General features: G+C 34.2%; 1 protein-coding gene across 1 annotated transcript; it reads left to right on the forward strand.

Annotated features, from left to right (window-relative positions):
* The first annotated feature begins 1,035 nt into the window (after positions 1 to 1,035).
* On the forward strand, positions 1,036 to 12,257 carry LOC107661050 (terminal uridylyltransferase 4-like). Its single transcript, XM_016450487.1, has 14 exons — positions 1,036 to 1,500; positions 2,507 to 2,631; positions 3,931 to 4,047; positions 5,311 to 5,488; positions 5,617 to 5,705; positions 5,797 to 5,848; positions 6,211 to 6,280; positions 6,415 to 6,541; positions 6,628 to 6,747; positions 8,593 to 8,778; positions 8,865 to 9,039; positions 10,280 to 10,800; positions 11,828 to 11,978; positions 12,115 to 12,257. Exons 1-14 carry the CDS (start codon positions 1,098 to 1,100, stop codon positions 12,255 to 12,257), a joined length of 2,457 nt encoding a protein of 818 aa, XP_016305973.1. The 5' UTR covers positions 1,036 to 1,097.
* Positions 12,258 to 12,555: the final 298 nt, after the last annotated feature.

Genomic DNA, 12,555 nt, shown 5'->3' on the forward strand with positions numbered 1-12,555 from the left:
AGATGCGTATTAAATATCGCATGCGATTTATCGTGCAGCCCTACAAGCTACACAAAATCGTGTTCAAAATCGCAGGCGATTCATTGGATAAATCACAGGAGCGGCTTTACTGACGAGATGCGCATGAAAATCGCATTCGATTTTTTGCACAGCCCTAACTTCTGTATATAATAATAATAATAATAATAATAATAATAACTTTGCATTTTGAACATTTTAAAACTCATTTTATAAATGTTGTTTAATTTGCATAATATTAGTGAATACATCCACTTAATGTAATAAAAATAACAATTAGCTATTTGTAGCTATATCTTTAGATTAGTGCTGTCAAACGATTAATTGCGATTAATCGCATCCAAAATAAAAGTTTTTGTTTACATAATATATGTGTTTGTATTGTGTATATTTATTATGTATATATAAATACATACAGTATATATTTTGAAAATATTTATGTATATATTTATATTCATATAACTTATAAGTATATTTAATATATAAACATAACATGGTTTTCTTAAATGTATACATGCATGTATGTGTATTATGTACATAATAAATGTACACAGTACACATATATTTTATAAACAAACTTATTTTGGATGCGATTAATTGCGATTAATAATTTGACAGCGCTAATAATAATTTATAATTTTTAACAATTTGTTTATTTAAAAAATGTTTTTAATATGCATATCTACACTGCATGCAATAAAGAATTATCCAGAATTGTCAGAAAAAGTCGCAATTAGCTTTATATTTATATATATATATATGTTATATGTATGAATGATTTATCTCTCTCTTTACCTGCCTAAATGTAATATTTCCATATTATTTAGTTAGAATGAAATTAATATATTTAATTTTTATAAATAATATTTCCTAGATCATGGCTAGATGCCACTCATTGAAGTACTAAGCTAGTATTCACTTCCCAATATTGCCAGATTCCTCCTGATTTATCAAACCTTCAATGCACAAACATTTCTGGATCCCCACAATCTGATTATGTCGTGTTTCTGCTCCAGAAACCTTCAACCCAGAGCCCTTTGGGCTTTTCTTCATTCTCATCCGGAGAGAAGTGGAGTGGCATGGAGGACCCCAAAAGCCTCGTGAAGGTGGTCAAACCTTCCCGCTCGAGCGGGGGCAAGGCGTCGTCCTCCAAACCCCAGCGGGAGAGCGCCAAAGTCCCGAGCCAAAGCAAGGACGCCGTCCCCAAGGTGAAAGAGGAGATCCAAGGTGGTCCCAGCACTGGCAGGACCTGCACCGGCAGCCCCCAGGAGCCAGGGAAGGGCAAAGCCCGCCGGCTGACAGGCAGAACTAACTCTGGCGAGAGGGGGAAAGGGAAGCCCCAGCCCAGTGAGGGCCGTCAGCAAAGCCAGGAGAACAAAACTCCGGTCCGAAACAGTGGACCGGTCAAGGATGGAGGAGCAGCACGGCTGGAGATCTCAACACACGACAACACCATCACCACCGCTAAAGACAGCATAACCGGTGAGAAAATACACTCCGATAATCTGATCAGATCTGGACAATTTGAGATAGATCGATGTTTGGGGTCGGTAATATTTTTAAAAATATTATGAAATATTATTACAATTTAAAATAAATATTTTCTATGTGAACACTGTAGAATGTAATTTATTCCTGTGATCAAAGCTGAATTTTCAGCATCATTACTCCTGTCTTCAGTGTCACATGATCCTTCAGAAATCATTCTAATATACTGATTTGCTCCTCAAGAAACGTTTCTAATTATTATCAATTTTGAAAACAATTGTGCTGCTGAATGTTTTTGTGGAAACCACGATTGTTTTATGAATCGAAAGTTTAAAAGAGCAGCATTTGTTCGCAATAGAAATCTTTTGTACCATTATCAATGTCTTTACTGTCATTTTTGATCAATATAATGTGTCCTTGCTGAATAAAACTAAACATTTTTTAAGAAAAAAACTTTTGAAAGTTGCTGTATATTTTAATAGTGGCAAATGATACATGCATGAAAATGCTGAAATTTAATAAACAATTATTTAACAAAATATATATTTAAAATTAGCTAAAGGTGTTTGAAAAGAGAAAATGTTGATCATCTTTTAACAAGATGATTGCGTTTTCTCTGCGGTAGTATTGGTGGATTTACTATGTTCTGCCTTTCTCTGGCAGGTTTATCAGTTTAATATACATTGTATTATAATTTAATTATAGCATAATTGTATGTTTTTTTTTGTGTCCAAATAATATTTGTAAGTGTGATAAGTTAATATTATGTAACATAATTTAATTTCTGCAGTTGTGTATATTTATTTTATAATAATTTTAATAACCTACATAATTATAATTATTTGATGTATTTGTGATACATATATGAGAGTGAGTGTGTGTGTGTAGTATTTTATGTATTCATTATATATGTGTATGCGTGTGTTTGTGTATTTTAGGTGCTTTTTTGTAAAGAGTAATGGTTGGTTGTGTTATCGGTGTCTGTTTCTTTAAATCTCAGGTGTGGAGGCGGGCAGACAGAGAGCCGAGGTCGTGGAGGTTGGAAACCTGACCCCTGACCAGCAGCTGGGACTCAAACAGGCGGAGGAGAGACTGCAGAGGGACTACATCCACCGGCTGCTCAAGGTAAGACAGATACATGGAAAAGCTTGACATTTATTGAGGAAGCGCTGTTGTGCTTGGTGGTTCAAGTCCACGGATTCAAAACGCATTCATTTGAAATGAATGTGGCCTCAGTACAAGCTCTATCTGACAGTGTTTGTGATAATGTAGATTACCACAGAAGATCATTTTGAATTGTTCAGCGTTACTTATCAGGTGTTACTGAAATGTTTTAAAAGTGTAGCAACAAGTCTTTATATTTTTTAATTATATGTGCTACCATGAGACTAGTTTGACAGAATAACTTTCCCTGTCAGTGTACAGTTAACTCCTGTCATGAACACAAAGAGCTGGTAACTTTCACATAAAAAAGAGAATTAAATGTTTGTTTGTTTATTTTAATTTATTTAGCTATTTGTGATTTTGTGCATGGTTTTATTTGTTTGTTTGTTTATTTAAAGATTTATGTATGGTTTTATTTTTTAAAGGACTATTTTAATTATATTCAAGGATTTTTATTTACACTTTTTACTGCTGTATTTAGAATTTATTTGTTTGTTTTATTTAATTTATTTATGGTTTTATTTATCATTTTAATTGTTTGAATTTTTATTTCTTTATGGTTTTATTTCGTTTTTATTTTAAAGGATTATTTTTTATATTCAAGTTTATTTTTATGATTTTACTGCTGTAATTAAAACATTATTTGTTTGTTTGTTTTATTAATTAATTTATGGTTTTATTTATCTATCTGTTTGTTTACATCTGTATTTTTTTATTTTTAAGGATTATTTTTATATTTACATTTTTTTTTTTGTTACATTTTTACTGCTGTGTTTTGTAGATTATTTATTGTTTTATTTAATATATTTTTAATGGTTTTATCTACTTACTGTTTTATTTATCTATTTATGATTTCATCTGTCTTCATTTGTTTGTCAATTTTTTTACAACTATTTTAATTATATTCAATGTTTTTTTTTACGCTTTTACTGCTGTTTAGGATGAATTTTGTGCCAATTAAATGAGTCTCACCCTATAGTTTGTATTTGCTTTAACGTTCACAGACTAGTTTCATTTGACTTTAGCTGTAACTCAGACTCTGATCTAACTGTTCTGAGTATCAGTGTAAATGTGACCGCACTTTTTCATGCGCACTATCTGATTTTGCTTTTGAATGATGGTGAAAAGCGCCTTGTTAATTGAATCCGAGTCGTTGAGCGGCTCTTGATTTCTCCCATCAGCACGTCTGTGGAGCGCGTGGATGTGTAAAGAGATATGGCGTGTTGCGATTGCTTTCTCAGCCGTTGTGTATTTCCACAGCCGTCGCCGGAGTACCCCAATTTCCAGTATCTATGCAAACTGTGTTCAGTCCACGTGGAGAACATCCAGGGTGCTCACAAGCACATTAAAGAGAAACGTCACAAGAAGAACATCATGGTGAGGATGCAGGCTGTTATTTTCCCAACACTTATTTCTGTGCTCTATGAAATCCACAGTGACTTTAAGCTTGGAGAAGTTTTTGTATGCTAGTTTCTGTTGCCAAACATTTGTCAGCCGATATCTACATGAAGTGTCCGCTGATATTTTAAGTTAATGTTTCAGTAATTTATTGAAAATTCACATGTTCTCTGATGTTGTTTAATTGTCACATGACGTGCATATAAATAGATAAAATATTTAATCTCTTTTAGTTAGTGTTTGATTTTGTAGATTTAAACCTTTTTTTTTTTTGTGTGATAGTGTCTCAGTCCACATTACATTCACACTGGGATTTTAGGAATCCAGCCAGTGTTATTTTAGTATTTTGAGTATTTTATTGAGATGCTATTGAGGTTTTTATTATTTATTAATATTTTGAATTAGCTTTTATTTTGATATTTTCTTTTTTCATTTTAGATTTGGTTAAAGTTTTAGTAATTTAGTATGTTTTTGCCTTTTGACATTTTGGTTTAGTTTTTATATATATATATATATATGTCTATATAGTTTTTATTATTTTATTTCAGTTTAGTCATGTTTATTTAGTACATCAAGGTAAATGTTTTTCTTTTTATATTTTATTTTATTTCAAGTAATTAAAAAGTTTTTTATGGTATTAGTTTATTTAACTATAATAACCCTGAACCCAACCAAATTGAATAATAATAACAAATAAATAATAAAAATAATAATTTACGATTACATAAATTATTGTACTGTAAAAATAATAAATGATTATTATTGTACTGCAAAAAAAAAAAAAATTTGATAATATAATAAAAATTATATTTTACACTGCAAGTTTACAATAATAATATTAAGTTAAAATGTTTTAATAATTAAACATTATATGTATTATGATGCTGACTTTGTTTTTGCCATGTAAATAGCCCTGATGCTAACATGGCAAATAAACAAGCAAACAAACAATATTAATGTTTATATCTTATTCTTCACTTTTAAACTTTAAAATCCTCAAGATATAATTTTGGCAGAATGTTGCTGAAATGCTCTAATGTTCTAAAAATGATATAAATTATAGGAAATTTTATCAGGCATGCTAAAGAACCCTCTCAGGAAAGAAGCGTTCTGTATTCATCACCTTTAAAGCACCAGCACCAAAGATATTATAGCTAAATATTGGGTATTTTGTATTGGATTTGACTCATTTGTATTGTTTATTTTTATTGTTTATCCTCTTGTTTATGGGGGTCTTTGCAGGAGAAGCAGGAGGAGAATGAGCTGCGAGCGCTGCCGGCTCCCTCTCCGGCCCAGTTGAGGGCACTAGACTCGGTCGTGCTGGAGGCGGCAGAGACGCACGGCGTCTCGGAGGAAGACTTCGCGCTGAGGCAAGCCGTGGTGCTCCGGATGGAGGGGATTATATGCAAACAACTCACAGGTACAGTGCTTGGGTAATAGCTTGCACTAGACTTAAGTAAACTTGATGTGAACTTAAGTCAACTAAACTTAAGTCAAGAAAGTGTTTCTTCCAGTCTGCTGAATATCTAAATGCTTGTTTCATCTTAGCGTGTTCTCTCCGTCTGTACGGCTCATGTCTCACCCGCTTCGCCTTCAAAACGAGTGACGTCAACATCGACGTCTCTTATCCTTCCACTGTGAGTCTGAACGAACGTGCATGAGCCGCTTGGATTTGTGTCTGTGTGTTTTATTGTGTTTGTTAAAGTCTTGCACATCTCTGTTGTGCAGATGACTCAGCCTGATGTGCTGATCCAGGTGCTGGAGATCCTCAAGAACAGCGGTAAAACAGTAAAATTACTGAATATATAAAACATAGTATAATATATTATTCAAAAATGGTGTACATTTTAATATTTTGTATATAAAAGATTAATATATAAACATTAACACAAAAACAATAATGGGAAAAATAACTGAAATGTAGGGTATTACTATATATAAATATAGAAAACCAGTAGTCAAAAGTTTAATTTGCTAATATTTTTTTGCTTATATGAGTCTACAATACTCATTTCAGTATTATTTGTAATATAAATATGCTTCACTTGACTGTTTACCAGCTCTAACAGCTGAAAGTTGATAAATGCACCAGACTTGAGTTTCGAGAGCTCAGATTAACTGGAGTTTCGCTTTTGTTTCCAGTGGAGTTTGCGGAGGTGGAGTCAGATTTTCATGCCAAAGTCCCTGTTGTTTTCTGCAGAGATGTGGCCAGGTCGGTTTAATGTCAGCAATAAAACACTGATTTGATTTATAGAAATAAATAGTGACAGCACACAAAGAATAAGCATTTGAAGACATCAGGGATAGCCTGTCATAACTGATAGGAGTTGTTTGTTGTCTCTGCAGTGGGTTAATGTGCAAAGTGAGCGCAGGAAATGATGTCGCGTGCCTCACCACCAATCACCTTGCAGCTCTGGCCAGACTGGAGCCGAGGCTCGTGCCTCTGGTTCTGGCCTTCCGTCACTGGGCCAACGTACGTATGACTCGCCATCATGTTTTCCAGACATTACAGTAACTGTTTGTCACCGAGGTCTAACGAGATTGTGTGTTTATCTGTAGCTGTGCCACATCGACTGTCAGGCGGAGGGAGGAATCCCGTCCTACTCGCTGTCTCTGATGGTCATATTCTTCCTGCAACAGAGAGCCAAGCCCATCCTGCCCGTTTATCTAGGACGCTGGGTATGAACTCCTGTTTTAGTCAGCCTCAAATAGATCTGTAATCTGAGGGTGCTTTCACACCTGTAGATCGATTGCTTTGTTCCGAAACGGATTAAAATTATTACAATGTTGCTTTTTATTCTTGGAGCGGTTCGCTTTCACACGGCAAAGTTTCTAAATGGACCAAATTTGTTAATACAAGTCACGTGCGAGTAAACTGTTCTCTCATTGGTCAAAGTTCCACAGTTTATTTTCCGGATTCCACTGAGCTGTCATTCATGTCATCCGTCAGGATGGAACCACAACAGCTTCGCGGGCTTATTGTTGTTGTTTTTTTTTTTGTAGCTGTCGTTATAATAATTTATCATTTTGAGCAGGAGTCCAGGATTGATCGGGAAAAAATGTTTAAAATGCACCTACAAAGAAGAGCAATAAGATGGCATTATAAAATAAAGTGTGCTTTGATTTTTGAATGGCAAAGACGTGCTCACCCACAGACATTCACAGGTTCATTTTGAAGTATTAGCAAAACAACAAAGCTGATGCTTTTCACGGAATTTATGTAATTACCCATCATAAATTGTGATATAGCCTGGTTCAGTGGTCCGTTGGATCGGATTGCTTTCTCACTACAACCGAACCGCTCCAGAGTTCATTTTCAATCGAGCCGAGACCACCTCGTTCAGGCGATCTCGGACCGATTGTTTTGGCGCGGATCCGGGCGCGATTGCCGTGTTCACATATGCCCAAACGAACCGAGCTAAGGGGGGAAACGCGCCAGGTTCCGAAACAACAGGCCAGGTGTGAAAGCACCCTGAGTTAGTTTTCAAACTGGGGGCTGCAAAAGGTCAGTGGAAAAGCTTAGTGAAATAGTGTCAAATAAAACATTTGTAATAATAATTATTTGCAGGATAAATTGATTTAAATAAATAATGCATTTAACAGTACAGTACTTTAGAGATTTGAAATAATTGCAACATAATATAGACTACGTGTTTTTCAAATAATAATTTATGCATGTTTATAATAATAATTTTTCACAGTATAATTTAATAAAAAAAAAATTTAAATAAACAAATAATACAGCTAATAGCACAGCACTACAGTGAGTGGGGAAAAACAATAATTGCTAGATAAACTAACTGTCTTCCAATTAATTTTTTACACATTTATAATAATTTATAATTTTTCACAGTATAAATTGATTTAACAAAAAATGCATCTAACAGTGACTGAGAGAAAAACAATAGAAACTAAATATTTTCCAAGTAATATTTTACACATTTTTATGATATTCATTATTCACAGCAAAAATGTATTTACATCATCAAATACAATAACAGCACAGTACTTTAGTGAGTAAAAACATGTAATGATGTAACAAACTAAATATTTTCCAAATACTGTTTTATGCATATAATATTAATTTTATTTTGCAGTACAAGTTGATTTTAAAAATTAATTTAAATAAACATGCACATCTAATAGCACAGTACTGCAGTGAGTGTGAAAATTAATGTAAAATAACATTAACATTAACATTACAATAACACAATATTTTCCAAATAATCATTTTGCATATTTATTATAATATTTAGTTTTCACAGCACAAATTGATTAAAAGTTATTTAAACAAGTAAAACATCTAAAAGCAAAGTAATAATGAAACATATCGAAACAATAATTATTTCTGTGTATTTATAATTTGGCCTTTAAACATGAAAATATGGAGCATTTTTCTATTCAAGTATACATATAGTGTTTTAAATTTTAGGATGGGTTCCTCCATGAGGATTATCATGGTTCAAGGCTTGTTACATCTATTTTAGATTGAAATAACTGTGTTTTTGTTTCATGTCTGCTCAGATCAAGGGCTTCGACGTGAAGCGTGTGGATGAGTTTCACCTGACGGGGTTGGAGTTGGACTCGTTCGTGGGTTGGGAGTACAGACCCGCTCCTGCAGGCGAGGGCCGCGGGGACGGCAAAGCCAAACACGAACCCAAAACCCAGACTGAGAAGAAAGAGAAGAAGGGTGGATATGCTAAGGGCAAGGTGAGCGTTTCACCGCTGCTCATGACTGGATTACAGAATCCCTAGGGTGAGTATTATCAGTAACGTGTGTGTATTTGTGTTTGTAGACTCGTCTGACGCTGAAGCAGCCGGTGAGCATGTCTCTGGGTCAGCTGTGGCTGGAGCTCCTGCGCTTTTACACGCTGGAGTTTGCGCTGGAGGAGCATATCATCAGCATCCGTCTGAAAGAGCTGCTGCCGCGGGAGCTGAAGAACTGGCCTCGCCGCAGACTCGCCATCGAAGGTGAGACCACAGTGTGGTTAACACTGATGTTGCATTGTGAACACTTCATTTGATGGTTAATTTCCTGAAGCGTGTAAGCATTTGGTTTCCATCCAAGTGTTTAGCATTTTTTGCGTTCATTCAGCAAATAAGATTTATAGAGTTGTTCAACCTATCTATTTTCCCTCTTTATGGATGCACTGTTAATAAATGCCAAAACAATGTAGTAGACAAAACAATATAATATTTTGGCTGATCACCTTTTAGTTATTTTAATGTTATGGCTAAAAATAGCTGATATAAAAATTCTGTAGCTTTTAATAACTCTAAAAACAATCTTTTTTTTAATGCAGCAAGTGAATTTATGAATGACAACATTATAAAAATATGATTCAAATCATATTTATTAATTGAAATAAAATAAAACAAAAATTGTTACATGTAAAACAAAAAACAAGTAATAAAGTTTTAAAGTTATTAAAATGTTGAAAATTATTGAAAATGACAAAACACAAAATTACTAAAAATAAAATAGACTGCCAGTATAAAAATGAAAGCTATTTCAAACTATTAAAAAACACTGTAATAGTATATAAGTAATACTGAAATTTAACAAAAAATGTTACTAAAATCAAATATTCTAACAATTTTTTTATATTCAGAATATTATAATATTCAGAATATCTATGTAGTAAGTCTGTGTAATTACTTTTATATAATGGTTAATAGAAAATAATTTAGTAATTAGTAATTATATTTGTTTTTTTAAATTATCTTGTACAAAATATTACTTATATATTAATGTTTATATATATATATATATATATATATATATATATTTAATTGAGCGATTAATTGTTAAACTTAGTTAATAGAAAATATAATTGTTCGTTTGTTAGCTATATAACATGTGACTTTTGATTTCAAAGATGCATTAGTAAATGTTGTAAGTGATATTAACTTTTATTAATCAATGCTAAAGATGTATTGTTCATTGTTAGGTCAGGAATGTAATGTAATGTTTGCAAAGTGAAAGTGTACTGATTAACTTAAGATAAGCGTGAGATGATTGCACAGGTAATCTAAAAATGAACACAATTCAATTTCCATTATCAACCGATAAACAATATCAAAAACCACAGTATTTTACAATTTAATCTGTTTTAAGTGAATTTTATGTTTGTTAGTTTAAGGACCATATGAAAAGGAGCAACAACTGCAGTTTGAAAGCATTTGTAAACGACTAAATGGTGTGTTTCAGATCCATTTGCGTTGAAGAGGAACGTGGCTCGCAGTCTGAACAGTCAGATGGTTTTTGAGTACATCCAGGAACGTTTCCGCACGGCCTACAAGTATTTCGCCTGTCCTCAGAGCAGAAACGGAGCGAACGCCAGCCGCGGCTTACTGAGGCAGAAACCCAGACGCTCTCGCACGGCCCGATCCCGTAGCCTGGACCGAAAGAACCGTGCGGAGGCGGAGAAGAGCGGCGAGGAGGACGCAGACAGCAGTGATGATGAGGACGAGAGGGATATGGAGGAAGAGGAGAGCCTGAGAGCGGGGTTCACAGAGCTCCTGGTGAGCGACGCTGGGATGGACACCAGATCTGAGTCTGTTTCACAGGAACCCTCCACAGCGGAGTCTCCTTCTGCCCTGAACGGCCTGCTGATGGATAGCGAGGAGGATGAGGAGGAGGATAAAGATCAAGAGATGGAGAAACAGGACAGTATTGCTCCAGAAGACATGCACTACATCTTTGACAGGATGATCTTCACTGGAGGAAAGGTAATTGCACAGGATACTGTGTAAATATTTGTGGTGCTTGACTTATATTCTACTTATGTTTGGCTCAAAAATCGGGTAGATATTGATCTTGTGTAGTTTATGTGAACTAAATGGCCAGCGATCATTTTATTTGTTTTATTTTTTTAGCGAAATTATGTAAATTAATCAATTTTTTTCAGTGAATCGACCAAAACCGGCTTTCAAAATGGTATGAACGATTCAGTAGTGGATTGGTCTGAATTAAGAAATTATTTCACATGTGAAGGAAAAAGTTTAAAAGTTTGGGGTCACTAGGTTTTCTTTTCTTTTTTTTTTTTATAGCGTCTTTGTTTTTATGCTCACCAAGTGAAAAAAAAATCAGGATAAAAAACATATAGAAAAAGCGGTAATATTGTGAAATATTGTTACAATTCAAAATAACTATTTTCTATGTGAATATGTTAAAATTTAATTTATTGCTGTGATTTTCAGCATCATTGCTCCAGTCTTCAGTGTCACATGATGCTTCAGAAATCATTCTAATATACTGATTTGCTGCTCAAGAAACATTTCTTATAATTATCAGTGTTAAAAACAGTTGTTCTGCTTCATATTTTTGTGGAAACAGTGATACATTTTGTTTTTTTGTGTTCCTTGATGAATAGAAAGTTAAATAGATCAGCATTTATTTGAAATAGAAATCTGTTGTAACATTATAAATGTCTTTACTGTCACTTTTGATCAATTTAATAAACCCTTGCGAAATATAAGTTATTTTAAGGAAAAAAAATGTACTGACCACAAACTTTTGAACGATAGTATATAAAAGAGGTTTAAAGGCACAGCAGTGAAAAAGATAGACTCTCTAATTCTAAGAGAGGGTGGAATTGGCATGCAATCCAATAATTCAATCGTCTGGAGTCTTTTTTTTTTAATAAAGATTAGCCTATACTATGGCACACATGTGCATCACATGTATTATGGTAGCCTAAATAATCCGGTGCTGTGAACCAGAAATTAAGCGTCTTCTGGTTGTTTCTCTTCACAGCCGCCAACAGTCGTGTGCAGCATCTGCAAGCGAGACGGCCACCTTAAAGACGAATGTCCTGAAGACTTCAAGAAGATTGAGCTAAAACCCCTGCCGCCCATGACCGAGCGCTTCAGAGAAATCCTGGACGGACTCTGCATGCTGTGCTACCGTGAGCGCCGTCCCATGCTTTACCAGCATCTGTTTTAATACTCCAGCGCATTCCGATCAATCAGCTTGAGTGCATTTATTTGCATTTACCCTTACATTTACTTCAGGCTCCGTTGTGATGTTTTTTGTGTTTGTAGGTGAGTTGTCACCGTCTCTCATCGAGCAGCAGAAGAGGGAGCAGATTCTGGGCAGTCTGGAGCGCTTCATCAGAAAAGAGTACAACGGTGTGGAAACACATTCATACATGTACAGCAGTGTTAACACAAAAAACTTGCAGTAGCAAAATAGTTTTCAGAAGCGGAAGTTGTCATATAGATGTGTAAACATCTATAGTGATGCTCATTTTGCTCAAATAGCAAAATTTAATATCCTAAATAATAATATTAATATTAATCCTTAATATTCTAAAAGAAGAACACATTTTTGTAGAGATTGATTATGGCAGACATAAGAAAGACAGATGTCAAATTTACCATCACTTTCTCAGGCGTTGTATTAGAATCAGCCAAAGCAGTGTTAACTAGTTTTTTGTGTAATTTAATGTCAAAGTATTCAACACAAAGTGTATATATATATAT

The sequence above is a fragment of the Sinocyclocheilus anshuiensis genome, unplaced genomic scaffold, assembly GCF_001515605.1.
Source record: "Sinocyclocheilus anshuiensis isolate Anshui unplaced genomic scaffold, SAMN03320099.WGS_v1.1 scaffold19614, whole genome shotgun sequence".
Lineage (NCBI taxonomy): Eukaryota > Metazoa > Chordata > Actinopteri > Cypriniformes > Cyprinidae > Sinocyclocheilus > Sinocyclocheilus anshuiensis.

What these genes read in the sequence shown, in the direction of transcription:
- LOC107661050 (XM_016450487.1), top strand. Translation starts at nt 1,098, where the DNA reads ATGGAGGACCCCAAAAGCCTCGTGAAGGTGGTCAAACCTTCCCGCTCG. An exon ending in GTCACAAGAAGAACATCATG is followed by an intron (nt 4,048 to 5,310) that starts GTGAGGATGCAG and finishes GGGTCTTTGCAG; the next exon opens with GAGAAGCAGGAGGAGAATGA. An exon ending in CCTTCCGTCACTGGGCCAAC is followed by an intron (nt 6,542 to 6,627) that starts GTACGTATGACT and finishes GTTTATCTGTAG; the next exon opens with CTGTGCCACATCGACTGTCA.